This window comes from Cladophialophora bantiana, assembly GCF_000835475.1.
Source record: "Cladophialophora bantiana CBS 173.52 unplaced genomic scaffold supercont1.6, whole genome shotgun sequence".
Lineage (NCBI taxonomy): Eukaryota > Fungi > Ascomycota > Eurotiomycetes > Chaetothyriales > Herpotrichiellaceae > Cladophialophora > Cladophialophora bantiana.
The window spans coordinates 243491-269242 of record NW_015971580.1 but is presented as its reverse complement, the minus strand read 5'-3'; the positions used below and the strand labels follow the sequence as shown (position 1 = coordinate 269242).

The window sequence follows — 25752 nt, the reverse complement described above, 5'->3', positions numbered from 1 at the left end:
TAGTCGCCCATCCGGGAGGTATATATCAAAACCACTTTAAACCCTGATACTGGCTGGCTCTCCCAACCCATATCGTCTCCGGTGAGGCAGTCGCTGCAGTATCCTAACTACTATTTCAATATCAAACCCCTCTAGGTGAAAGATGGACCAAACAATCACAGAAAAGAAGCCAGACATCGAGGCCGTAACGCCGACTAGCCCGGTGGAAGACGAGCCAAAATTGGGAAGTGTTGATGAGGCCGAAGTCTTTGTTACTGGACATGATGGTGTCAACTTCCGAACCGTTGGCTGGATCAGAGCGTCAATGTTCTTCTTAAAGATGACTTTCGCTGCCGGTGTTCTCTCTATCCCTGCAGCGCTTTACAATCTCGGAGCTGTTGCTGGGGCCATTTTCATTGTGTTCTGGGGTGCGCTCAACACTTATTGCGCTGTCCTTCAGGGACAATTCAAGCTCAAATACCCATCGGTGCATACCGTCGCAGACAGTGCTCATATTGCTGCACTTGAGATGGGGATTACGAAGAAAAACGCCTGGGTTGTCAAAGAGATTACTGAATTCGTGTATCTCTTTACCTGGATCCTCTGCGCCGGTGTCTCGACTCTCGGCTTTTCCATTGCCCTCAACGCCGTCTCGAAGCATGCAACTTGCAGTGTCACATTTGGCTTCGTGGCCTACATCATCGTGGCCTCTGTTGCCAGCATTAGAAAAATCCACAATCTTGGGTGGATTACCTGGGTTGGGTTCATTTCGATTGTAACGGCTATCGTGATAGTGGTCATTGCTGTCACACTACGCGATCGTCCAGCCGCTGCACCTCAAACAGGAGATTTCGATCTGGGATTCGCTGTCCTTCCTCCTGCTGGGACGACCTTTGCTACTGCATGGTCGGCTTCGTTGGCCATCTTCTCCTCCTCAGCGAATACTTCCGGGTTTGTCCCTGTCATATCGGAGATGCGGAGACCCCAGGACTACTTCAAAAGTGTCTATGTTTGCATGGCTTGGATCACATCATCCTACCTGGCACTTGCTACTACTGTCTACGCTTATTGTGGTAGATGGGTGGCCTCACCAGCCTTGGGTTCAGCTGGGCCCACGATCAAGATAATATCATACGCTATTGCAATCCCCGGACTGATTGCTGGAACGATGATCTGTGTCCACGTGGCAGGGAAGAGCATTTTTGTCCGCATCCTGCGGAACACTCGTCACCTGACGCAGAATACAAAAACTCACTGGGCAGTTTGGCTGTCGTGCACGTACGGAACAGGCTTACTTGGTTGGATTCTATGTGAAGCAATCCCGTTTTACGGTAGCCTGGTCTCGCTTATTGGGGCCTTGGGCTTTGGCTATCTGGGTGTCTGTATCCCTGCAATCCTTTGGTTTGTCTTGAACGAAGATGCCCGCAAAGGTTCCGCCCCAATGGTGATCCTCTGGTATGCACATATTGGAATATTCGTGCTTGGTCTGCTGATCACAGTCGGCGGAACTTATGCCAACGTGGTGAGCATTATTGATCAATACAGGACAGGACAGGTCGGGTCAGCATTCAGTTGCGTTGATAACAGCAACACCGTTGCTGGAGGTTGATTGCAAAAGCACAAGCTGCTGTTTTGAGAGCGGTCTACACCAAGGCAGAAAAGTCTGAAGATCAGGTGGTACCTGTACAACCAAACAATTGAGACCGGAGGACACGACTGAACTCTGCTGGATGTGTTCACTTGAGTCGGCGGCAGGAAGACGCTTATTCTAGATGTTGAATGCTTCGATAGAACTATTTTAGAGAAGGAAATGAACTTTTTTGGAAATTCTATTACTGTCAACTGTTGCCAATTTTATCCAGTATGAATCTCGAGGGAAATTGAAAAAGGGAAATCCTGACTCTCCAAAAACTACGATGCTGGTAACCCTACAGTCCCAATCAATCCTCCTCGGTGTTTCCGTCTGTGCGTATAGTTGGGCAGCAATCTCGGTGTGTTGAGGGGCATATGAAGTCGAGTTATATTCAGTACCAATAGTGCCAGAGACTAGCTAACTAAACTCACTCTCATAGCTTTCTAGCGCCACACCGCACCTAGACTTCCGGTGAACATATATCATATGATCCTGGTCGCGCGTTCGATCAACGTTCGAACAATTGCAAGACATTCCACAAGATAGACAGGTATACAAGAGAAGATAAGGAACGGAACTGACGGCCCACTTCTACACATCAACGGCCTAATCCGTCTCTTCAACCTTTTGACTCTACCGCCAATCTTCTGCTTTTGATAAGTAGAACCGGCTGTAATTAATAAGCCGTTCCTGAACTAGACTGGGACCGGGGCTCTGCATCTCGACCCTGTCAAGATTCCAATCTCTCGCAACGAGGCTCGAGACGAAGATCAGAAGTAGAGGTGCGATACAACGCCTTGCAACGATGGATCTCAGAACTCCATCACACGCCTTCGCGTGACTACGGGATGGTACGTTTATCGCTTTCTTACCAACTAGACCTGTTGGTTCCTGGTCGAACGAAAAGGCCATCATGTTGCCGACCCAGAAGCGGTGAACGTACAGCCGCGTATGTAGGGCAAGGCACGTCAAATGCGATGAACGCAAACCAGTTTGTGGAAATTGTGCGAAAAAGAATAGACCGTGCTTGTACGAAGCCAGGTCGCCAGGTCGAAGTCGTTCCAGCATTGAAAAGCTCGATAATCCAAGATGAGGCAATGTCGGACGATCTAGGACTGGCTCCCATACCGCATTTGACTCGAAAGCGACTGGCGCATGCTTCGAATCGCCGACGAGTGACAAGGCTTAGCCTGTCCCTACGCCTGCCTCTTTTGGACCTGTTCTCGCTCAGTACCTCAGTGACCAGTCTTCCACCCCCAAAAATCTCAACCTCGATGAAGATCTACCTCGGCACATTATCCCTCACACAGCTAGTCCATCTTACTCGAGTCAAGGGAACAGCCAAATCTGCTGTTTTTGCCGGATTCACCAAGGAAAGGCTCGGCTCGAAGCTCACACCAGACTTCGTACAATCCCGACTCTGATTCTGCCCCTCCACATGCACATCTCGGCGGCATATCTTGTTCTCCTAGTGAATCGGGTCCGAGGCATGATGGGCTAGATCGTTCGGAACGCACCAGTGTCTCGAATAACGCTTCCTATCCAGACGCAATTAAATCCCATTCTCCTCTACAGGCATTGGGGTCCCATAACACCATCTATCTGACAGAATTAGAAGTGTTTATATTTCGAAATTTGGTGGAACGAGTTGCGCGATGGGTATGTCGACACATCTTCCCACGTGGGAGATACGAAGTTGGCCAACTGACTCTGTCAGATTGAAGCGCATTCTCTTCGGAGAATTTGTGTTCCACCGTTGTCCTTATACTAGCTTTCGAGTGCGCTGCAGTTTTGTTCTCGTGTTTTGCTATTTCGGCGAAGCAACTGGCTTTGACGAAGGCAGGAGATGAACTGCAAATAAGAGAAGACGTCGCTGTGCAGTACTAGCAAAAGGCCCTAAAGGCCTTCAGTACCCTGTTGATGAAACCTGATTCGGCACATAGCGATGAAATCCTGGCATCCAGCACCATGCTCTCAAGGTACGATTCGCCTTTCTTTCTTCTTTACGTCTTACTCCCTGCCAACAGTACAGTCAGGCTTTACTGACTAGAATCTCTCACAACATAGTTATGAGATGCTGGACGTAGTCGGCGAGAACTTCGGCCCCCCCCTCCGTGGTATTGCTTCTCTCCTTCAGTTGTGGCAAGTGAATGGAGATTCACCAGGGATAAAAGGGGTCGTTTTCTGGACATGGTATCGATCAGATACATGGCAGTTTTGCACGCCGGACGCCGTATGTTTTTGGACGAACACTACTGGGAACCACGTGCCGTTGACTCTTTTAATGAGTTTTCTCACGGAGAGATTGCAAACCGTGCCATGTTTTTGCTCGAACAATGTATAAGCTTCTGCAATAACGAAAATGGGCTGGGCTGGGGAGTGCGGAGACTGCAGAAACGGTGGACGCAAGACAAAGGAGGAGAACCAAAATTCAAAATGACCTCGAATAGTGGAAACGAATGCTTCCCCCATCAATCACACACCTTGTTGCAGGTCGGGTGCTTTGGGAAGGTCAACAGAGAGAAGGGGCAACGCACCAGTATTCACCGGACATTTCATCCATGTGGTTCGTGTTTCCACACTGTGGTAAGTGAGCAGCAAGCTTGAATACCATTTCAAGCCGAGCATCGGCTGAGGGAGGAAACAGCTGTCGGAATCCAAATGTACCATGCTAGTCAAATCCTATTGGCACTCAGTGGACCTCCATTTCCACCTCGGCGACAGGGCCGAAGTACCTCTACCTCTACAATTGAATCACTTTCGGTGCGACGGCTAATCAACCAATCGCGTGAACAAATTGTACTCATTGCCAGTTCCGGAATGACCGACGCCTTCATTTTCATCTCCACGCAGTGTTTGTATATCGCAGGATTGGTGACCGAGGGTGTTCAGGAGCGGCGGCGTACTCTCGAGCTCATCGAAAAACGTCAGCGGCAATCCGGTCGGCGCACCGTCTGCATCGCTGACGAGCTTCGAGCAGTATGGGCGGAGGAATGGTAGCCCCTGCCGTTGTGGCTGATATCGAAAAGTCTTCTACACAGGTCTGTAAGCTTGAACCCGGTCTTTAATAGTTCACATTCTTCTTTTGAATATGTCCTGATACTACGAGGTAGATAAGCTCCAGTTTGCTTCCTGGTTTAATTCTAGCTAGTGTGTCATAGTGCTAATAGTTCAAACTTCATTCCGAGTATGCTGAAAGATCGACAAGGCCAACCAAGGCCAACCAAGCAAGGCCAAGTAATATATTAGGCTTAGCTTGGCCTCAAGAGTGGAATGGCTTTGGCGTTACCCGCAGTCCAAGCTCGGCAGGTGAGCCGAGGGAAAGTAAAAGTGGCAAGAGAATGAGCTACAAGGAGAAATTGGATCCTTGGGTTTCGCGTAACATTTCCATCGCCCCAGCACACCAGTAATTCTGAACTCACTCGTCAGCTGTGCGACATTCAATCTTTCCAGCCATACGGGCGTCAATTCCCAGACACCGCTTTGTGGAGCCTCATTTCACGAAGATTGTGATCATCCTGCTTCGGAAGATTCGGCGATGAATAGCATCAACTGCCCCTTGATCCAGCATTGTCATCCCTGTGAACGGTGAGACAACAGATATGGCAGACACTACGGAAAATACAGCCTCAGGCAAAGCTGCCAGGCTAAACGCTGCGGGCAGAGGCTTGCAATCATCTAAGCCACCACGGCAAGTCACGGTCTATGATGCCGTGGCGGGAAGAGCAGGCTTGAATGGATTTTTGAATGCAGAACAGAGGGCATCGGAAAATGTTCTGCCCATTGCACCAGAGGAAGTCCTTATACGCCGATCCACCATTCCGGAGCATGCAATACACGAGTTGTATGATGCAGCAGGAGAACTTCGTGGACCCCAAAAGCTACCCGAGTCTGAAATGCTCAAAGCAATCCATGCGTATGCGTCGGATTTCTACAGTCGGGCCACGCAAGAACAAGGGACACTTGATTTTCGGACCCTTGATGAGACAGCTCTTATCGCCTTCGGGATTCTACTCGAGGAAGCGGTCAAGGAGGCCCTAGGGCAGAACGGGGATATGGTTTTCGTGGAGCCCGAGGGACTCGAGCATGGGCTCGACGAAACAAAATTGACCAAATATCAAGTCCAGGGTCGAGTGAAGCCAGCAAAAGGGCCCAAAAGGGACTCTTCAGAAGACAGTCTGCAAGAGGACGAATCACCAACGAAAAAGCAGCGCCGTTGAGAAGGAATCATCAAGACATGGGCCTGATGGTTTGAGGTTGGTCATGTGTCCGCTTGAGAAACAAATCTACTTGTTACTAAGGGCCAAATTTTGTAGAGACCGGTTCCGAGGGCAGAAATTGGTTAGTCGGAGCTTGTGGACGGGCCTAGATCATCCCCAAAGCTTGAAGTGAGGAAGCTTTTCTGCGTCTAGCTTGTTGCAGATGCAGCAGGCTCAAATTTTGGCCTAGTCGAGCCATTCTTGCATACTGCACGACGCGTTCAGATGGAAAGGGTAAGGGCGCTGAACCGTGGTGTGAGACCGTCGGTTTGTTTGTGGAATGTGTACGAGGTACAGGGAGGAATCTCCCTCATAGGCAGTTACCAGCACATGCTCGGCATATGTTTGGGGGGGCCAAGGAGGATGATACCCCAGGTCAATCCAGGTCCAAGGTGCTGCGAGAGTTGATGGCCTCACCGGGAGGGCTAGGTTAAATAGGCGGTGTCTGACGCCATCCTGCTTACAAGGATTGCTACCTATGTATCCACGTCTTGATCGTTTTCGGAGACGGTGTGTCATCTCTCGTGTTGTGGGTAGTTAAGACGAGTTGGATTTCCGGAGAGGGGCTGCTGTTCACAAAAGGCGCCTACCTACCTTTTAGGCCCTTTAGCCCCTAACCAGTGGGTGGCCAGTGGTTTTCCTTCCCTGTGGCCGCCTGTGGAACACTAACTCCACCATCCGAAGCGCCCCTACCTAAGTACTGGGTAATGCTTCCTGGCACCCCTGCCGGGTAACCCTTGCCTGTCCTTGCTCCTGCTCGTGCCCCTCATGGACCTGCCCAAAGCTGCCCCACGAGAAAGAAAAAAGCTTAACAGGCAGAGCAGACGAGCAGACGAGCAGCCTGCACCAGCCTAAAAGTGGCCCCCTGAATAAACAGCCACCGCAGCTGCAGTTGCTCATCCATCATGATCCTCGACTGAACCTTTCACCACACCTACCAATTCCCATTTGACGCTCACGGCAACGACAACATCCTCCGGTATCTACGAATCCACACAAGGTGTCACCACTGCAGGCAGATTCCTCGCCCAGTTACGCACATCCACCTCCCCTGTCATTCACCCTGCACCTCGTACGGAACAAGGAGGTACAGAATGAATCAAGTTGCAGCGGATCATCACCACTGGGCGACGAATATCCGATGACGATGACAATGTGGACAAACTTGACCTGGAATGTGCCGGTGGATTGAATGAATGGTGCATGGCTAGCTGTCTCTAACTAGCAAGCAGCAATCTGACATGCGTGTCCTCGTCGAAGACTCGAAGCAACCCACAGGGAAAAAACTCAGTCCTTGATACGAACGACATGCCAATGAGACCACCTCTCTGCCCTCACCACCATCGAACCACCCGTTCTAGATCGAATTAGCTAAGTCCAGCAGCCCGGCTACCAACTACCAACTGGAACTTCGCCCCCCCGTCACCCCTCGCTGTGACCTTCACGCCTCCACCACCACGACCCTAAACCTCTTCCTGCTCCCCCCGACGCCTTCTGTCCCCCCTTCTCCAGTGGCTTCCCACTTCCTCCTCGCGACTCCCTTTCTCCTGTCATTCCCTCCTCGATCAGACCACAGGACTCTCGACTTGCCAAGCTCCGAAGCTTGAATTCGCAGACAAGCATTAATCCAGCTGCTCCATCTTCCATCAACGTGGTACACTACCACTGTTGACCGAAGCTTAGCCATTTTGCCTACGGCCTCGAAACCCCATACATGGCAACTGCGCATCGTCGTTGATAAAGACATTGGGAAGATCGACGACACACCCTCCCTCCCTACCTCCTTCGGTCGCCGCGACGTACGGAGCAAGCCTTGTCGAAGTCCCATTCGAAACTCCCGAGATTTCCCCCCCACCCGCATTCAGGTCGAACGCGACCGTTCGAGGATTCTGTCGACGTCTCCAGGAGATATACCACCTACAGCGCTTCGCCATGCGCCGCTAAGCCGGAATATACCTGATACGACCAACTCGTATAATCGGCGCTGTCGTCTCCGAGTTATTGCGCAGGCATCGGGCCTAATTGATGACGAAGCTGACTGTCGCTCCCGGCCGCAGCGCAACACTCATGAGTAGATGCACAAACTGAGCCACACTACCGGTTGGAGACGATCTCGAAATACCAACCTCGCCCTCAAAAAAAAAAAAAAAAAACACGCACCCTTCCCAAAAAAGTCAAACCAACAATGCTCTGGTCGTCGTCTCCGTTATAGCAGTGAATGGCTCTGGTCCTGACGGCGATGCCTCTCGAGTCACTGCTCACGAACCCCAACCCGCCAGTGCCTAGGCCTCGTTCCATACTGTCCTATTTGTCCAATCCTTTAGGGAAGCATGCTCGAAACATGTTTGATATCGCTATTGAACCCGAAGATCCGTTCAAAGTCTACTCGCCGGGTCAGATCGTTAAGGGCAATGTGATTCTCACTGTCTTCAAGGGTTTCGACATCACCCATTTGGTTGTGGATCTGCATGGATATGCGAAGGTTTATAAACACCAAATACCCCCGGGCGAAGGTCTTCCGGCACCTGAGAGTTTGATAAATGGCAAGGGTTCAAGAGGGGTGCAATATCATGGCAACGGTCTGGTGTCATTATTCCAGCATGAGCAGGTTCTCTGTGGCAGTGGCTTCCTCAAGAAACAAGTCTACAAGTTTGCGTTCGAAGTCCCTTTTCCTTCAAGAGGCCTTCCCAGCACAATCGATGTACGTTGGGCGCTTCTCTGTCCCTGCCATGATACTAACACTGTGATAGTTCGAACGAGGAACAATATCTTATTTAGTTACTGCCACTCTCACCCGCCCAACGACAATTAGCCCTGTCACCACTCGGAGTACCAAAATCAAGTTTCAAGATTTGATCGATATCGAGCACATGTACACACCGAAATCGCGGGTAATCACTTTGGAGCCCGTCTCTAAACGTGGCAAAGTCAAAGTCGTCAAACCGGCGTCGTCCCTAACCACCCAGACGACATCAAGTCCTGGCGCTGGCCCTTTGAGCCGAAATAATACTCAACACAGCACGAACAGCCGGAGTACCCAGTCCATCGGCAATCCTCCGCTGAGCCCCGCGCCAAGTGAGGAAACGATGCAGACAAATGCGACTCCGGTAAGTAGCCCAAGCTTTCAGATCGCGGACGACGTATCACCTCCACAAAATCCAAGTCCGCAGAACAGCGATGCTAGAAGTAACACGACCTCCTCCTCCTCCGCCAATACTATTACCGCTACCACCGAGCTTCCGCGGCATGGAGCGCTGCCCGGGGACACAATCCCGATCAGAGTGTCCATAGCACATACCAAGGCAGATGTGCGAGGGATGGTTATTGCGACCTTATACCGCCAGTGCAGAATTGACATGCATCCTCCACTTCCACTTCCGAACAGATCAGGCAAGGATAAGAAGATGGAATACGAAGACGTCTATCCGAAGTCCCGGACAGGCCTTGGAGGACTGTACTTTTCGGCAGCTTCGCCCAACAGTGTTTTCCGAAAAGACCTCGCTCAGACGTCCACGATGATGATTGTCAACCCGGCGACGATGACTGCCGATATAACAACATCTATTAAAGTCCCTGACAATGCTTTTCCAACCATTGCCAACGTTCCGGGCGATATGATATCCTTCACCTACCATGTCGAAGTGGTAGTCGATCTCTTTGGAAAGATCGGGGAGACTCGGCTGTGGCCAAGGCTCACCTCCAGCGAGCCAACATTTTCTCAGAGTTCTGATGCCGGCAATCAAATAACTTCAGAGTGGTCTCTCCATATCTTAGACACAGCCCCATTACGTCGGACTAAAAGCGTCGTCTCATTCGAAATGTCGCTTGTGGTTGGCACCCAGGACAGCAGTAGGAAAAGGCGACAGAACAAGCAAGTAGAGTATCAACATTCTAGAGATACGACCCAAGAATCGGAGCAAGGCTGGCAGGATTGGCAATATTATAATGAGGCTTACGATGGACAGTATTACGATGAAGCGGGATACCCTTATTACGATGGCTATGGACATGACTATGGTTACGATCAGAATTCCCAAGCTTTTTATCCTACTCCGGCACCCGAGACGATACCTCCTCCTGCGCCGGAAGAAGAGGTCGACGAGAAAACACGGCTACGGAGACAAGAGCAATTGTTGTTCCCAAGCGAGCCTCCACTGGAAGGGGAAAGTTCCAACAGCCCATTGCGGTATGCACCAACCGCCCCGAATCTGACCTCAAACCCTCTACCAAATGACGGAAGCATGACACCTTCAACGCTGCATGCTCCTGGTTCAGTCGCATCGGCAAGATCTGGGGATACCATCCGACCCTACTCAACATCCCCACCTCCACCCCCTTCTTCAACTAGCGGTGCCGGACATACTGATGACAAGCAAGAATTGGAACGACGTCGACTTCTGGCGCAGACAAGTGGGCCGCCATCAGAGGAAGAGGCGCACGTGGCAGGGGCCGCCGCCGTTAACTCTCTAGCACCAACGGCACCCATGATGGACGACGAGTACAGTGTACAGATACTGAATCATGATCATACGGGGCCGGAGCTGCCACAGTACGAGCGTTGATTCGAGATCCCATTTTAGTGCCTTTTTGCATGCTTGTTTTCGATCGAAGCGATGGCGTTGGTGGATGACTACTCGGATTTTGAATGTGAATGGATATGAAGCTTGAAAAAGTAGGGCTTGTCCCCTGATGTCGAGCATCTGAAAAGGGCCATTTGAATTGAGAAAATTCATCGGGGTGGGATTTTGTTTTTCAATGTTTTGGCTGAACAGCAGCTATCATGTCCGAAATTGATCGTCGACCAGGTCGACTTGATGCCAATTGGAAATGATCGACAGCTCGATCGATTAGAAAGTCCATTGCCATGTCCTCCACGATTACCCTCTTTGTCGCTTGCGAAGCACAGCTGTGATGGCTTTCGAACAGAGCATTCATCCCCTTCAGCACGACTTCATCTTCGCGCGATGGGTCTAGCTCGACCATCGCATCAAAGCATGGCATTCCTTGAATGCAGAACGTCAGGCCCCCAGCATTCACTGTAATCCTCCTGAATCCTTTGCCTCTGGCCCAAGGCCATGCCTGCAGTGGATTTGACGAGCGAAGAAATTGGCGTGCCCTGTTGTCTTAGGATTGTCCTGGCGATTCCAAGCCGCTTTGGATATAGATTCAAGCATCTTAGTATTGTCTGGAGAAGGCTGTGCTGCTGATGAAGTTGCCTTCTGCGTGAGCATGCCGAGAATGCAGTGATATCCCTAAGTCCTACCTTGTACAAAGCGCGTGCATAAGGAATGCCAGCGAGCCAGTCGCCAGCCGATATAGTCACGTGAGACGCCCCAAGGACGTTCCCATCACGTGCCGTTTCGAGAAGTCGCTGGGCGCAGCCTGAACTCTTGTGAACACCTTTGACCGACCACTCCATTCACTGTTGTACCAGTACATTATTATAACGCCCACACATCCCCAATGGACTCTGGCGCTTGCCAATCGTGTGGCTGATACCTGGTTTCCCTTTTTCCTCGTCGTCACCCGCCTCGAGACTCGCACGCTTAATAATCTGCCGAGACACGGCGTCCCCAGGTCCACCCTCGCCAGCCCCATCTACGGAGTGACACTCGTCCGGTCGCGCCTCCGTCATCACTGTCTAAGAACGACGAGCGCCGCTTGCAGTGACACGATGGCAGCGCCAAGCGTCTTCAGCTGGCAACAAGTCCGGAGTATAGACACAAATGTCACCTGCTTATCAGAGGGGAGCCGTAAGCGCACACCCAGTAATTCGCTTCAAGAATCCTTCTAAGAACCTTCTGGCGGCGATCTGCAGTTGGAGATTAGGGATCCGTGCAGTTCTGGCGGTAGATCAACAGGGAGCTTGTCGCCATCTTTTGATCGCTGTAACCAGAAGAGCAGCTGAAGGATGTCATATTCCCAGAGATCGCCAATATGTGCGCGTCTCACTCCAGCCCCGTCTCCCCTGATGCTGGACACAAGGTTGGAGGTCTGGTGTCTAGCTCGGCGATGATTGGTTCAGACACCTGCCAAAGCCATTCCCTTATCTCGAGTCGCAGAGCAGCCCTGTCTGAATAGGCGATCCCAAGCAGGCTTCGTGGTAGTAGTGCATACGCCACTTCAGCAAGAATGAGGTTTTACTGGTTCGTATACGGTATGCTCAATGAAGGAGAATGCCCGCCTTACCACCTTCCTGTGCCATGGCCTTGGCGGCCTCCGTCTAACATCACACAACCCTGCGATCGCGTGGCATGGCAGAAGGCAAGTGGATGACGGCGTTGCAAAGCCAGGCGGCATCATGATAAGCCAAAGCCAAGGAATCAACAGCCATGCTTGGGTCGGCTTGACCTTCTTAAATCTGCTTGCCCCGTGCTTGACGTTGATAAAGCTGGGGATCTCTTCTCATCTCGGCCACCTTTGACAAGAACTCTCAAAACTCGCGTCTAAATCGTTCGTTATGGCCGACATCGTCCACTCGGAGAAGAAACCGGAAGCCTCTAAGGTACCGCCAACCAATGTCGCCCACGATGTTGAAGATGGAGTCATTCACGCGACCAAGGATGACAATCACGACGTCGAAGAAGGAGTCCATCGCCAAGCGAAGCTGAGCCGTGGCTTGCAAGGTCGACATATGCAGATGATCGCAATCGGTGGGCTGTCCCACCCTTGGAAGTCGACATTTGTGCTAATAGTTCTCGTGTAGGAGGGTCAATTGGCGCTGGTCTCTTTGTGGGTTCTGGTTCAGCCTTGCAGTCTGGGGGTCCGGCATCACTGGTACTCGGATTCGTCATCATCGGTGCCATGTTGCTCTGCACTGTACAAGCCCTCGGCGAATTGGCGGTTTTGTACCCCGTCAATGGAGCATTTTACGTATATGGGGTGCGATTTATCGACCCTGCATGGGTTCGTGACCTTTCGCCGCTGTTTCAAGATATTCGCTGACGCGGAGAGCAGGGTTTCGCCATGGGATGGCAATATGTGAGCGTCTTTGAGAGCCAGGCGCCAGTACCGGTATATGAACATTATCAGGCTAACAGATGGATAGGCTATCGGTTGGCTGATTACGCTTCCCTTCGAAATCACTGCTGCAGGCATCACGATCGACTACTGGCATCATTACAATATCGGCATCTGGATTGCTGTGTTTCTCGCCACCTTGATCATCGTCCAGTTCTTTGGTGTCAAGGGCTACGGAGAAGGTAAGTGTCTTCTGACAGACCCAGCTGGGAGAAAGGAATCGGGCTGATGAAGACAAGTTGAATTTGTTCTTGGTGTAATCAAGATCCTTGCTGTCTTAGGATTCATCATCTTTGGCATCATCGTTGACTGTGGCGGTATCCCCGGCGATGACCGTGGATACATCGGCTTCAGATACTGGGACGATGCCGAACATGGCAACAAGGCTTTCCGCAACGGTAAGACATGGTTTTCAGAGTTGATTAGTCAACCGCAAAGCTAATATCATTCCTAGGCTTCAAGGGTTTCTGCTCTGTCTTTGTCACTGCCGCCTTCGCATATGGAGGAACAGAACTTGTTGGTCTTGCCGCCGCTGAGGCCGCCAACCCGAGGAAGTCGCTCCCGAAGGCCACCAAACAAGTCTTCTGGCGCATTGCAGGTTTCTATGTTGTCTCGCTGCTCATCATGGGCATCATTGTCCCCAACAGCTCTCCCGACCTTCTCAACTCCTCGGGCGCAAACACTAAAGCCTCACCCTTCGTGCTTGCCATCAAGTACGCTGGTGTCAAGGGTCTTCCTTCGGTGTTCAATGCTGTAATCACCATTTCCGTCATGTCAGTGGCAAACTCTTGCACGTATGGCTCTACCCGCACCATGCAGGCCCTGGCTCAGGGCGGAATGGGGCCCCGGTTTTTGGCGTGGATCGATAAGAAAGGCCGCCCCGTGTGGCCTGTTGTCATCCAAATGGCATTCGGTTTATTGGCGTTCATTAACGAGGCCGCCACTGGTGCGACGGTCTTCAATTGGCTGCTTGCCTTGACGGGTCTGTCGTCGTTCTTCGTCTGGGGCTCCATCTGCTACAGCCACATCCGTTTCCGTGCTGGATGGAAAGCTGCCGGTCGCTCACTCGATGACCTGCCGTTTAAGTCGCAACTGGGTGTGTATGGTTCTTGGGTCGGCGTGTCGCTTGTCGTGCTGTGTCTGGCGGCAACGTTCTATGTTTCCCTGTTCCCTCTCGGCGGCGACCCGGACCCGGAGACGTTCTTTGAGAGTTATATTGCCGCACCGATAGTCATGGCACTGTTTGCCTTCTGGAAGCTTTGGACCAGAGACACGTCTTTCATGGTGAAGATTCGTGACATGGATCTCGACACTGGAAGGAGGGAGTTTCAGGATATTCCAGAGGATGAAGAGCCAGAGAGGAAGATGAGCGTTGGCAGGAGATTGAGCAGGGCAATCTTCTAATGGGTCCCTAGGTGCCGCAAGAGTCGAATCAATGACCTCTTGGTTCTTTCCTTTATCTCTCAATGCGGCGCCCGCCTGACCGCCTGGCCGTATTCCCAGAACAGCCAGACCGTGTGCGCGATCCCCCTGTACAGCTGCTCGGGGATGACGCAGCCTTTCTTCAGGCTTCGGCGGAGGGTTCGCATTCTGGATTGGAGAGATGAGAGCGGAGAGTGATAGGTGACGTGTCCGGTTTCGTTTCTCTCCTGGCTTGGCTCGAGAGGAGAGCAAGGTAGGGCAGGGTATAGTGTTATTATCGAATAAATACAAGGTACCCAATAATCATGAATGTACGAAATCAAATGGATAGATTATTAGACCTTTGGAGGACAAGCCCTCGATCTCAATCGAGATTGAGAGGCGAGCCCGTCGTCTCCAGGGGAGAAGGGATTAGATAATTATGTATCTCCTTCACTCGGGTGTCATATAGACTTTGGGTTCCTCTTGATGTGGTGGTGTGCTCGCTAAGTTGGTTGTTCAGCCACAGTTTGCACATACCTATCTCACGCAATTGTTCCGTGACACGGGTGCTGGGTGGTGAGTGTTGCGTATGCCGTCGCCTGTGCCACAGCGCCACAAAACCATATTTAATTCCTCCGTTGTGATTCGTTTGGTAGCTATGGAGTACGCATCACGCGTCTGTTCGCCCATTCGCCCAGAAAGAAACGTTGTGCCGGATCCGTCCGCGTCCACGGTCTAGTTGGGTATCTTGATGCGGTGATCCGTCTTATGGCTGCTTCATCGGCTTGCGTGGCTCAACTCAGTCTGCCGTCGTGCGATTGGCCGGTTGCTTGGGTAATTGGATTGGTTTACTGCACCGCCACAATCAGAATACGACGCGTCAGTGGTTGAAGCCCGAGACTCGCGGGGCCAGGGCCGTTGGGGCATGTAACAAGACGACGGGTAGACACCGCGCTGGCTTTGCTCGGGCACTACTAATTATTACATACAAGTACAGGTACAGTACGGCGCGGAAGAACGGTAGGTATTAGCAGGGGGGATATATAACATGGGACGGCGATTACAGTATTTCCACTTGCACGTCCACTTCCCGGTGCTCCAAGCTACCAAAAATATTTTCAGCTATGTCGCTTGCTCGGCGAACTTTTTGATACGAGAAACTTGTACTCTTTCTTGGACTGGGGACTTGGAACTTCGTGTGGGAGGGCGATGAGCCCTGGGTGGATTGGACTGGATTGAACTGAACTGGATTGTGCTGGGCTTATTCGAATAGCCTGATCCATACTGCCCACTTGTGGGTACTTCTGGTCATATATGTACGGCCGAAGGACGATTTAATAGTGACGAGGAATTGCGGCGAACGTCAAGAGGCATATAGTAGTGCATGACATATACATTACATTCTACATTATTTTTCAGCAAAAGGATGCAAATTCGGCAGTAAGGTGTTTGTGCAACGCTGACTGAGTAATGATTATCAGACTGTGGGACATCGAAAAGGACTAAATGATGCATATGTTTGCTGCGGCGCATGGAAAAGTTGGACAAGAATGCCGATCAAGTGATCTCAAGGATTCAATTGCTCGAGTCCATCTCTCAATCCTTGCGATCCTATCTCATGCCTCCCGTGTATGGCCTCATACCATTTGGTCTATCACTCTATCATCCGAACGCTCAATCAATTTTCCGACCTGGGAGATCCTTCTAAAGCGATGGCTCCATGTAATCGCTCCCTGTCACTGAAGAAAGTGGATGGAGAGAATCGAAGCACAAGAGCAGAATGCTGATAGTCCACAGAGAAAATCCTCATCTCCATTGCTAGTCAGAGGCGAGCTGCAAGTCAGATGTCGAAGATCTCCTTGAGCTGCGCAATGGTATCCTCGGGTCCCTTGACAGCGTGACCAATGGTTCGAGGGTCGGTGTAGATCTCCCAGTCGTTACCCCCCTTGAACGCCTTGTCACCAAAGAAATGGATGTTCTTGTACTGAATCCCAGACAGGCCCTTGGTAGGGTCCGCTTCGGCTTCAATGTGCTGCAGGCAATAGGTCTTGTCCCATCCAGTAGGGAACACATCGAAGGAGATTTGACCGCCGATCGAGTACCTGCGGTCTGCGTCAGCTCAAAGTAAACGCACATGATCGCCGATATGCCCGTACGTAAGTCCCAAATCGGGGAATTCCTTCTCAATGGCCGCAATCATCTGGGGTCTACAATTGCTTGCCTTGTCCCAAGCCTCAAACTCGTCTCTTTCTGCTTTGCTGGCATTACGGCCAACCGGGCTGACGTTGATCATACCGTTACGGAACTCGATGAAGGTTCCACGCATGCGAGGAAGGCCCTCAAGCTCAGAGAGATATCTCAGGCAGAATTTGGCTAACTTTTGGTACTTCTCTTCTCCCAGCCACTCGATGAACGAGTGGGAGGCCATTGGCTGGCCCAAGCGGTAGGCCGTGAGGCCATTCTCGGCAAAGCAGAAGTCAAAGAGGGTGGTGACGGGAAGAGACGGCGTGCCCAATTGTTCCTGCTGTTTGGCAAGGTCTGAGCCTCCAACCTAGTACGACAAGGGTCAGTTTAATTGGAAGTCCCTTCGCTTGACGAGGGGCTCACATACGAAGCCGATTGCGCACTTGTGTCGCAGCTTGGACAATGTCTGGAGCATCTCAGCAGAAACAGACTGCCGCGCAGGTGTGAGAGTGCCGTCGACATCGAAAAGGCAGATAGTCTCCTTGACTGGACGGTCCTTGAGATCGGGATACAGCTCAGCCATGGTTGCGGCGGTGAAGAGTTCAATTGGCAGACGAGGGGAAGAGAATGCAGTTCAAGATCAAGATTGCGGGTAGTTTATACCCTCTAAAAAAAAACAAGAAGAGACAGATGTCGAAGAGAGAGAAAGGCACAGCTTCACCTTCGGGGTGTGAGTAGAGGACAGTTTCACCGTAACTTCGTGGCACTTTTTTTTCCTCTATGGACAGCTGCGTCGCCGCAACCGCGATGGCGCAGGTGAACGCGACTTGAAGCTGGCGGAAGGGTGATGCCCCGCATATGGCACCGGCTGCGCCCGCACAAGTCACATTGGCGCCATTACTGCACAGTCACCCGTGATAAGGACACCTCAAGGACGCCTCTCCAGTTTAGGCATAGAGCCCAGTAGGTCGCTTAACCACCTACTTGCAGGTAATCCCAACACCAGAGACCTCTTGATGAGTAAGTAGCATGCCCATCTCTCATCCATCTCTCACCTCCTCCATGCTCTTCTCACTCGCTGCCCACCTATCAACACTGACAAACTCTTTCCTTCTTCTGGCCTCTACCTGAATGCTCCGGCTCTCCCACGCCTTGGTATCCTACAGTACGAGTCGAAGAAGCTACGTCCATCATGGTCTTTTCCTGCTTGATTTCAACGTCTGGCAGTCAGAAAGCGTGAGTTCGACGGACAGGGGCCAAAGTGAGGTCGAATGAAGCTTGAATCAGTGAGGCTCTACGACGAAAGAAACTGATTTGCCCCTATTTTGCGCCAAAGAGCAGAAGGCGAGCTGCAAAATCCCCCACCATTGACCTCTTTAGCACTTTAATGGACGTCGGGACATCCTGCACTGGGAGCTTTTCGATCGCTGCCCAGTTTCCGGCAGGTGAGAGCTTACATGAAGCAGGCGGACCGCGCACCATCGAACACCTTTGTACCTGGCCTCACTGGATGCCCAAGGCACGAACACTGACCCGTGACTGTACCACTTATGCATCGCCCGATTGTTTCTAATTGACGACAATCCTCCGTACTGAGCCACTCCTCAACTCCAGAACCGACCAAGCCCAGCTCTCTAGCCCCTCATATGATCATAGCCTTCATGCGAGATTTGGAAATGCTGACGAAAGTCTGACATGAATTGCGTACACTTGCCGCCAGCCGGCGAGCAATGGCAAGTATAACGACAGAGTTACCGCCCTCATTGTGGTTAGAGCAGGATAGTGGTATACGAAAACTCTCATCAGGCTGAATATGAAGAAGCTATTTGAACCTTTCTCTCCGAAAAAAGCACGTAGGTGAAGCTCTCCATCCTCCAAACTGCCAACCAACCTTGTCCCCAAATGTTCTCCTTCCTCCGCGCCGCAGGTCCAACCCGGACAAATAATGCCTCCAACAACCCCGTCATCTTCGAATGGCCGAAGCAGTGTCGAATTCCATAGACCGAACTCTGAATTCATAATGACGCACACCATCCCGCCGACTACGTCTGAGCACGGCCATTCGATCGTCCGGCCTCCCTTCCACTACCACATCTATCAATCCGAGCGCTTCCACGTCGTCTCAGGCGAAGGGACCTTCCGGAAAGGCACTGGCCGGGAGCCTTGGATAACACTCTCCTCCGTGCCAGGCGGGCAATCCACAGCAGGCGTCAATGCTGGCGTATACTACAAGTTCGAGAACGCGTCGAAGACAGACCCCCAGGTCATCGACATCCAGCTCGATCCCGAGGCCTACGAGAGCGAACAGCGTTTCTTCCGCAACTTCTTCGGCCACATGGACGATTGCAGGAGGCCAAGGTGCAGCCGAGTATTTTTCAGTTGATGGTCAGTTTGCGCGAAGGGGACGCCCCTCTCGCGCTGCCTTTGTCGAACTAGTGGCTCGGTGTGGTCATCAGCAGGGGGTTTATGCATGTCATGGCGTTTTGGGGGAGGTGGATCCTGGGGTATCAAGTGAGTTACCCAGAGTACTACGAAGATGGGAAGTCAACGTGAGCCAAAGCCGAGTGGCCACTGGGGGAGAGGGAACAGGAGTTTCCTCCATTTTCGTTTGAATGATTGACCCCCAGATGTACATTCTCTCGGGTGACGCGTTTCGCGCGCATTGGCACAGAACTTGTGGCCTGTGGCAGAGAGCGTTAACAGCCCTTGGAGCGACTCCAAGGTCGAGTATTCTGCGGTCAGCCGGCTTCTGGGACATGTCTCGCGTAGAAGAGCTCGCCTGGGTCAGCAGCCTAGCTCTGTTACATCCCGAAACCAGAATTCCTCACTAACCTCTGAGAAATTGTTGGCTTGAGCTTCTTCGGCAAATGCGTGATCATTTTGGCAGCGTGGCAGCTTTGCAGGGACTGCTCGTAGTCACCATACTGACGTTGTGCCAGAGCGTGGCCTCTGGAAGAGGTCACCAAGACTGGTAAAAAAAAAGCGTCTGTAAGTCTCGGTGGCGGTATCGTAGTGAAATAACTGTGCCTCGACATTGCGACCAAGGACGCTCAGCGCTGCTGTATGTCTTGGAGTCATTTCCAGTTCCAGCTCAAGTGACGCCCCAAACGACGGGCTCGGTGTCGAAGGAGAAGTTTTCTGAAATCTGCATGGCAAAGTTGTCCCATCCGAACATGCCAAAGTCGAAGCCGCCGCCGTTTTCCAGTGGCCACTGGCTGAAGTCGGCCATCTGTGGTGTTCCGTGCAGATCAAAATCGCTTTCTACAGCCCCTCCTGCAACCGCTCCTGGTCCCCCTCCTCCTGTCGCAGCCTCGCTCGCCACAGCAGTGTCTGGAACCCCGAGGCCGTGGTCGCCGGACCGCGGCGTGCGCGGAGAATACGTCGACTGAGATCCGGCGGCGCTCGGACTGACGTCTAGCGACAAGATCTGGTCGACGTATTTGTTCTTGAAGCGGCGCTTTTCGCGCGAGAGATGTTGGCGATGTCGTTGGATGACGTCGGCGAAGCCGCTGAGAATCTCGTAGTAGTGCTCAGCCTGGGGGCTGTGGACGGAGAGATTTCGGAGGACCTCACGCGCGTTATTGAATGAGTCGTCCATGTCGAAGCGGGACTCGCCCTGCGCGAACATCGAGAATCCCAACACCAGGCCGGCGGCGAAGACCCAGGCCCTGAGGAAAAGTCAGCTCTTGGTTACCATCCGCGTGGAGGCCACGAGCGTCGCTGGCCAGCTACTTACTTCATTATACACATCTGTTTGAGCAGAATACCGGACTGGAGGGCTTTGTAGCACATATTGGCCATGAGAATGCCTGAATCGATGCAAGCCTGAGCCACATCGACCAGATCCGCTTCCGATTCAGATGTCTCTCTCGCGACGGAGCCGTCATCTGTGCTCCCAGTCAATTGATGCATCAGATGTGAGATCAAGAACGGTCTGGTCACGAGCATCACCGCGAAGTAATATATGCAGGAGACGTGGATATTCCCAATCATTTGCTCCTGCTCTGGCAGTGTCAAGGACTGATCGACGGGCTTCTTGAACTGCCGGATATCATCCGGCAGGCTGACGCTCCATTCCTGGAGACGTTTGAGGAATCCTTCGGCGGTGCGCAGGCCAATGGAACCGTCACAGTCAAGGCGTTGGGTGATCTCGGCGATGATCGTACATGCCCTGAAGCTGGCATTCAATGCAAGATCGCGAGACTTGCTCGTGTGCATGTCTATACTGTTCAATGCGACGTGGTCGGTTCTGATTGCTCCCGTCGAGTAAGGTCTCCCCAGAATCGAGCAATACATGATATCCAGGACCCGAAGGCTCTTCAGTGTGCGCAGCCTATTGGGTTCAGCAGGGTGGAAGAATGAGGGTTATCGGCGGCGAAAACGACGACTTACCGCACGCTCTGATCTGAAGCATTGAAATGGCGATATTGCTCGGTGACATGGAGGCCTAGGGCAGAGGCAGCCTGACTAGCAATTCCCATGTACATGAAAGCAGCATTTCTTCGACAGGCTCCCAGCATGTAGAACGTCATGAGTAGGAAGCAACGCACCATATCAAGACAAGGATCCTCGAGGCCGCCAGTGAGAGCAGTTTTCTGCGCTCGCGAAAAGAGCCTCACAGCATACTGTCGATCGAATTGATCCGCCGCTCGGCATTGTGCCCCGATAGCAACGATAAGGTCAAGAGCAGCCGCCGTATACTCACGTTTCTCGACATTTGGAGTGTTCACAATTGCCAAATATGCTTCAACTTCCTCTCTGGTAAATAGGTCCAAGATTCCGTTTGTCTATTAAGGTGAGCGATCTCAGAGAAAATAAAACTTTAGACGCAACCTACAGCAGCAAAGTAGACATCGATCATGGCTCGTTTCTGGTGTTCGTCTTCGACAAAGTTGTTATTTGTGTCTTCAGGGCTAGTGGCCTCTAGCATGACATGGCGACGAGTATTTTCGGTGAACAGAGATGGCCCCATCTGCTGTCTGATGGTCTGGCGAAGGAATTGCAGAAACGAGAGGGAGGCAAATCCTCCGATGTAGACTACAACCCATCAGCACTTCGGTGCTCGGAGCCCACCCAGTGACAAATGGGACAGATGCGTACCTTTATCTCCCTTCGAATTGAGGAGCATTCGGCCTCCGGTGAGCTTCTGGCCAGTTGACCCAGGCACGTCGCGCGGGACAGAATTGAGGTGGGCCGGAACGGGCGTCGACACCTGTCCGGGCGTTGAAGTCACATAGTTGGGTCTTTTCGCAGACTGGTTGGACTCATCCACCGATGTCCTGAAGGCCTGTGGCTGGCTATACTGAGGCTTTGCTGAATGCCTGGCATGACCCGATTCCACATAGCGACAGGATGATGTGGCTCTCCGCCTGACGCAGTTGGAACATGGCAGTTGAGCGTTGCAGCGTTTCTTTGACGCCTTACACGGCAAGCATGCTTTTGCAGACCGCTGCCGATCCTCTGGACGGACCTTGGGGCGAGGCATTTCTCCTCATATTGTCCCCATCCAGAGTGTAGGAGAAGGACGTTGTCAACAGGTTGTGTACTTAGGACAAGAGTCATCGTCGAGATGGAGGTGGAGATGGCACAATGGCAGATAAGCACGAGGCTAGTGAAGGCCCCCACAGTTAAAAGGATAGGTAAGCAAGATAAGGCACTCGGCCACTAGAGGAGCGTCCATAGAAGAGAGGAGCGCCCATAATAAAGCCTATTCTAGTTAAAGCCTCGGGGCCGTAGGCCTACAAGTTAACAATGGGCTAACGAGGCTGTACTCCGCATTCGGTGAATATCAAGCATCGCAGTCCTTGAAATTTGGCAGCTTGAACAGCTTCCTCGCATTGTCCTTCCCAATCTTTCTTCTATCCACCTCATTGATCTCGGCATTGTCGTACCACTCACACGCATCTTCGAACTTCTCGAACGGATAGTCGATCGAGAACAGGATCCGGTCAGCCCCGACTTCGTTCAGGCAGAAATGTAGGGTCGGCGTCGAAAAGTGCCCGCTGGTGGTGATCCAGATGTTCTGGGCAAAATACTCGCGGATCGTCTTCTTGCATGTTTCCTTCAGCCCCAGCGGCTTCTTGACGTCTTCGAACCAGTGATTGATCCGCCAAAGGTCGAAAGGGAGGTGCTCGCCCAGGTGTCCGATGACCACCTGTAGTCGAGGATGTCGGTCGAACACGCCGTTTGTCACCATCCCCAGAAGATGCAGACTGACCCCCTGGGCAAAACTCAGTGGAGGCCCAACGAGCCATTTCCTCGCCGCCCAGAGCTTCTCATACATGGTCCCCGTTGGATTGCGAGGATGCAAGTAGAATGGGACATCCAGTTCGGTCACCGTCGACCAGAAGACATCCCATTCCGCCGAGTCATAAAAGATCATGTCGTCTCCATCAGGACCTGCTCGTTGAGTGTCGTTCACCAATGCACCTTTGAATCCATATCGCGTAACGCAGCGTCGAAGTTCATCTGCAGCTTGTTTCGGATCATGCATTGACAACGTGCTAGGGCAGGGGTTAATACTTGTTCAGCACGGATCCGAGGGTAGATGAGACGTACGCAAATGCTCCAAACCTATCTGGATGAGCCTTGATCGCTGATGCGAGGTAGTCATTGATCTCAACAGCCAACGCTTCTGCTTCCTTCCTGTCGAAGACATCCTGGACCCCCGGGGCCGTGTACGACAGAATCTGATATCCAACTCCGTATTTATCCATGTACTGAATTCGAATGTCGTTGATGTCGTTCATTTCCCGAGCATGCTTGTCTGGATTGCAAGCGAACATGGATGCCCACCATCTTGTTCTCTCCGCAAATCGGGGTAGAGCGAATGCTTCTTCGAGGGCTACTTTGCCGAGCATTTTGAATCGAGCAGGGCTGGAATGCAATTACCGTCGATGTCGAGATCGATGACTCCTTTTATAGCGACGTTTTGGCTGTATCCTGACTGGCCTAAACAAGAGATGTTCCTCCAACACTTCCAGGATGCTGAGTTGAGTACAACAAGGGAAAGCTCCGGCGTCAGTCCGGTCGGACATCAATCCAAGATCAACTCCTCATGATATCGTTCTCCAATACTCCACGCCCATACCCGACGGTCAGAAATCGGCTTTGCCTGACAATGGCCTAGCCTTTCTTATGGTTCTTATGGTTCCATATGGTCGGTCAGACTCTGCCGATTTTCTGACGATGTGGCGGATGAGCAGCTGCGCGGGCAGCGCACTGTGCATTACCCGACAGCTCAGCGAATCGCGATCTGAGTCTCTTGTTAGGAGGTCCAACCAGCGTCAGAGGCAGGACAACTCCTCACCCAAGAGGCTGACAAGGGACAAACTGCATTGTGATATCAAGCGGACTTCGAGAACTCTCCCTTCCCAGTCGAGGATCGTTCCCATCTTCATTTGATCGCGTTGCACGGATGTGGTGCCCGGATGTGGTGCCCGGATGTGGTGCCAATCAATGAAGCGTCCGAGAGAAATGTCTTGGGTCCTTGTCAGGCATAAGAACCTAACGGGACATCGCGAAGATGGAACAACTATTAAATGCTTGAAATAAATACCGGGCAGCGCTCCAGTGGAACAAACCAGAAAGCTCGAACAATACATCAAGCCTCTCATCTCCTCTCGTCATCGAGGTTGAACTAGCCTGGCCACAGTCCTAGCAAGGGTATCATCCACCCATCGGACCATATGGCAGAACGTTGGACGCCGTTGGACGTCGCTGTTATCGGCGGCGGCATCGGTAAGTGCAACGACACAAGAAACTATCATGGCTGAAAATCCATTCTGACCCCGAGAAGGCGGTCTCGCGGCGCAACATCTCTCCGTCGAGCAGGCCACAACGTGACCATATATGAGCAAGCCCACTACGCCGGAGAAGTCGGGGCCTCGATCAGCTGTGCTGCCAACGGCACCCGGTGGCTGGAAGAATGGAATGTCGACATCTCCATCGGCAAGACGGTGGTGTTGCAGAAGCTGATCCGCCACGATTGGAAGACTGGTGAAGTACAGAGCATCTATGATCTGTCAGACTACAAGGACCAATGGGGATGGGTAAGTTTCCCATTTCGAGTCGGGGAGAGATTCAAGGGATTCAAGGATGCCTTTTTTTGGGGGGGGGGGGGTTTCCAATGCTGAAACGACTGCAGGTCTACAATATGTTTCACCGAGTCAACATGCACGAGATGCTCATGGATTCGGCCACGGGCACTGGCGAAGGGACTCCGGCAAAGCTGCGGCTAGATCACAAGTGCAAGGACATCGACCATGACAAGGGGATTGTGACGTTTGAGAACGGGGTTGTTGCGCAGCACGATATGATCGTCGGTGCTGATGGGATCGGAGTGAGTTCATTCTTTGCTTTCGCGATACATCTTTCGATGTCTCTAACGAGCAGGCCACAGTCTGCCGTGCGTCGCACATTAGGGGTAGTCCCGACCCGCAAACAGTCTACGTCCCCCTACTACCACTGCGTCATCGAAGCCAGCGAAGTCTCCCGTCTCGGCCTCCTGGACCTGACGGGCAACTGCGCCATCGAATTCTGGGACGGCGTGGGGATTGAGAAGATCGTCTACTCACCCTGCCGGGCCGGGGAAATCAACAGCTTTTGCGGCTTCTTCCCGACCTCGAAGTCCGACCACGCTTCCGAGGGGTGGAACTGCTGGCCCCGTTTCCAGATCTGGACGAGAGACGGCTGGCTTTGTTCCGGCACGCAAAAGATATCAAACCATGGCGGCTGTTCGTGCATGAACCATACACACACTGGACGATTGGTCGGACGTGCATCCTCGGCGATGCCGCGCATCCCATGCTTCCGGACCAAAGCCAAGGGGCATGTCAAGCGATCGAAGACGCCGCTGCCTTGGGCCTCATCTTCGGCCAGGACTATACCTTCACGTCCGATGTCGAGGCCGGACTGGCGCTGTATGAGATGATCCGGAAACCCAGGGCCACGAAAGTGCAGGCGGCCAGTGCGCGGGCGCGGGAAAACATCAACGAGAGGATCGGCTTTTCGAGCAAGAAGATAGGGTACAAGGCGGCGGTGGCGACGGGCAAATTGACCATTGACGAGATGAACCTGTACGACATGCGAAGACACGTCGCTGACGAGGCGGCGCCGCAGCGCAGGAGCAGGAGCGATATGATTTCCCACAAGGGCGCCTTTGTTCCGCTCATGTCGGTTTCCAAGATGCCGGAGCAGTTGGCCAGGATGTAATTTTTGATCTTCTCGTGAGAACACGGGGGCGTTGACATTGTTGGCGACGGTTAGAGTCCT

At 52.3% G+C, this 25752-nt stretch overlaps 9 protein-coding genes across 9 annotated transcripts; 6 read left to right on the top strand and 3 right to left on the bottom strand.

Annotated features, from left to right (window-relative positions):
- Positions 1-142: 142 nt before the first annotated feature.
- Positions 143-1588, top strand: Z519_04415 (uncharacterized protein; the record flags this gene model as incomplete). Its single annotated transcript, XM_016762161.1, has 1 exon — positions 143-1588. The coding sequence occupies one exon, from the start codon at positions 143-145 to the stop codon at positions 1586-1588; it is 1446 nt and encodes a 481-aa protein (XP_016621108.1).
- A 3626-nt stretch (positions 1589-5214) lies between these two features.
- Z519_04414 (uncharacterized protein) lies at positions 5215-5832 on the top strand (the record flags this gene model as incomplete). The annotated part of the gene is made up of 1 exon (XM_016762160.1): positions 5215-5832. The coding sequence occupies one exon, from the start codon at positions 5215-5217 to the stop codon at positions 5830-5832; it is 618 nt and encodes a 205-aa protein (XP_016621107.1).
- Positions 5833-8110: 2278 nt separating this feature from the next.
- Z519_04413 (uncharacterized protein) lies at positions 8111-10433 on the top strand (the record flags this gene model as incomplete). The annotated part of the gene is made up of 2 exons (XM_016762159.1): positions 8111-8572; positions 8622-10433. The coding sequence occupies 2 exons, from the start codon at positions 8111-8113 to the stop codon at positions 10431-10433; spliced, it is 2274 nt and encodes a 757-aa protein (XP_016621106.1).
- A 1898-nt stretch (positions 10434-12331) lies between these two features.
- On the top strand, positions 12332-14295 carry Z519_04412 (uncharacterized protein; the record flags this gene model as incomplete). Its single annotated transcript, XM_016762158.1, has 6 exons — positions 12332-12524; positions 12578-12777; positions 12829-12852; positions 12920-13073; positions 13131-13289; positions 13346-14295. 6 exons carry the CDS (start codon positions 12332-12334, stop codon positions 14293-14295), a joined length of 1680 nt encoding a protein of 559 aa, XP_016621105.1.
- A 1840-nt stretch (positions 14296-16135) lies between these two features.
- On the bottom strand, positions 16136-17062 carry Z519_04411 (uncharacterized protein; the record flags this gene model as incomplete). Its single annotated transcript, XM_016762157.1, has 3 exons — positions 16136-16397; positions 16452-16846; positions 16907-17062. The coding sequence occupies 3 exons, from the start codon at positions 17060-17062 to the stop codon at positions 16136-16138; spliced, it is 813 nt and encodes a 270-aa protein (XP_016621104.1).
- Positions 17063-18424: 1362 nt separating this feature from the next.
- On the top strand, positions 18425-18862 carry Z519_04410 (uncharacterized protein; the record flags this gene model as incomplete). Its single annotated transcript, XM_016762156.1, has 1 exon — positions 18425-18862. The coding sequence occupies one exon, from the start codon at positions 18425-18427 to the stop codon at positions 18860-18862; it is 438 nt and encodes a 145-aa protein (XP_016621103.1).
- A 708-nt stretch (positions 18863-19570) lies between these two features.
- On the bottom strand, positions 19571-21964 carry Z519_04409 (uncharacterized protein; the record flags this gene model as incomplete). Its single annotated transcript, XM_016762155.1, has 5 exons — positions 19571-20147; positions 20216-20812; positions 20872-21266; positions 21317-21516; positions 21580-21964. The coding sequence occupies 5 exons, from the start codon at positions 21962-21964 to the stop codon at positions 19571-19573; spliced, it is 2154 nt and encodes a 717-aa protein (XP_016621102.1).
- Positions 21965-22267: 303 nt separating this feature from the next.
- Z519_04408 (2,3-dihydroxybenzoate decarboxylase) lies at positions 22268-23339 on the bottom strand (the record flags this gene model as incomplete). The annotated part of the gene is made up of 2 exons (XM_016762154.1): positions 22268-22982; positions 23038-23339. The coding sequence occupies 2 exons, from the start codon at positions 23337-23339 to the stop codon at positions 22268-22270; spliced, it is 1017 nt and encodes a 338-aa protein (XP_016621101.1).
- An 828-nt stretch (positions 23340-24167) lies between these two features.
- On the top strand, positions 24168-25692 carry Z519_04407 (uncharacterized protein; the record flags this gene model as incomplete). The annotated part of the gene is made up of 5 exons (XM_016762153.1): positions 24168-24219; positions 24313-24530; positions 24626-24820; positions 24881-25045; positions 25081-25692. 5 exons carry the CDS (start codon positions 24168-24170, stop codon positions 25690-25692), a joined length of 1242 nt encoding a protein of 413 aa, XP_016621100.1.
- Between the last annotated feature and the right edge of the window lie 60 nt (positions 25693-25752).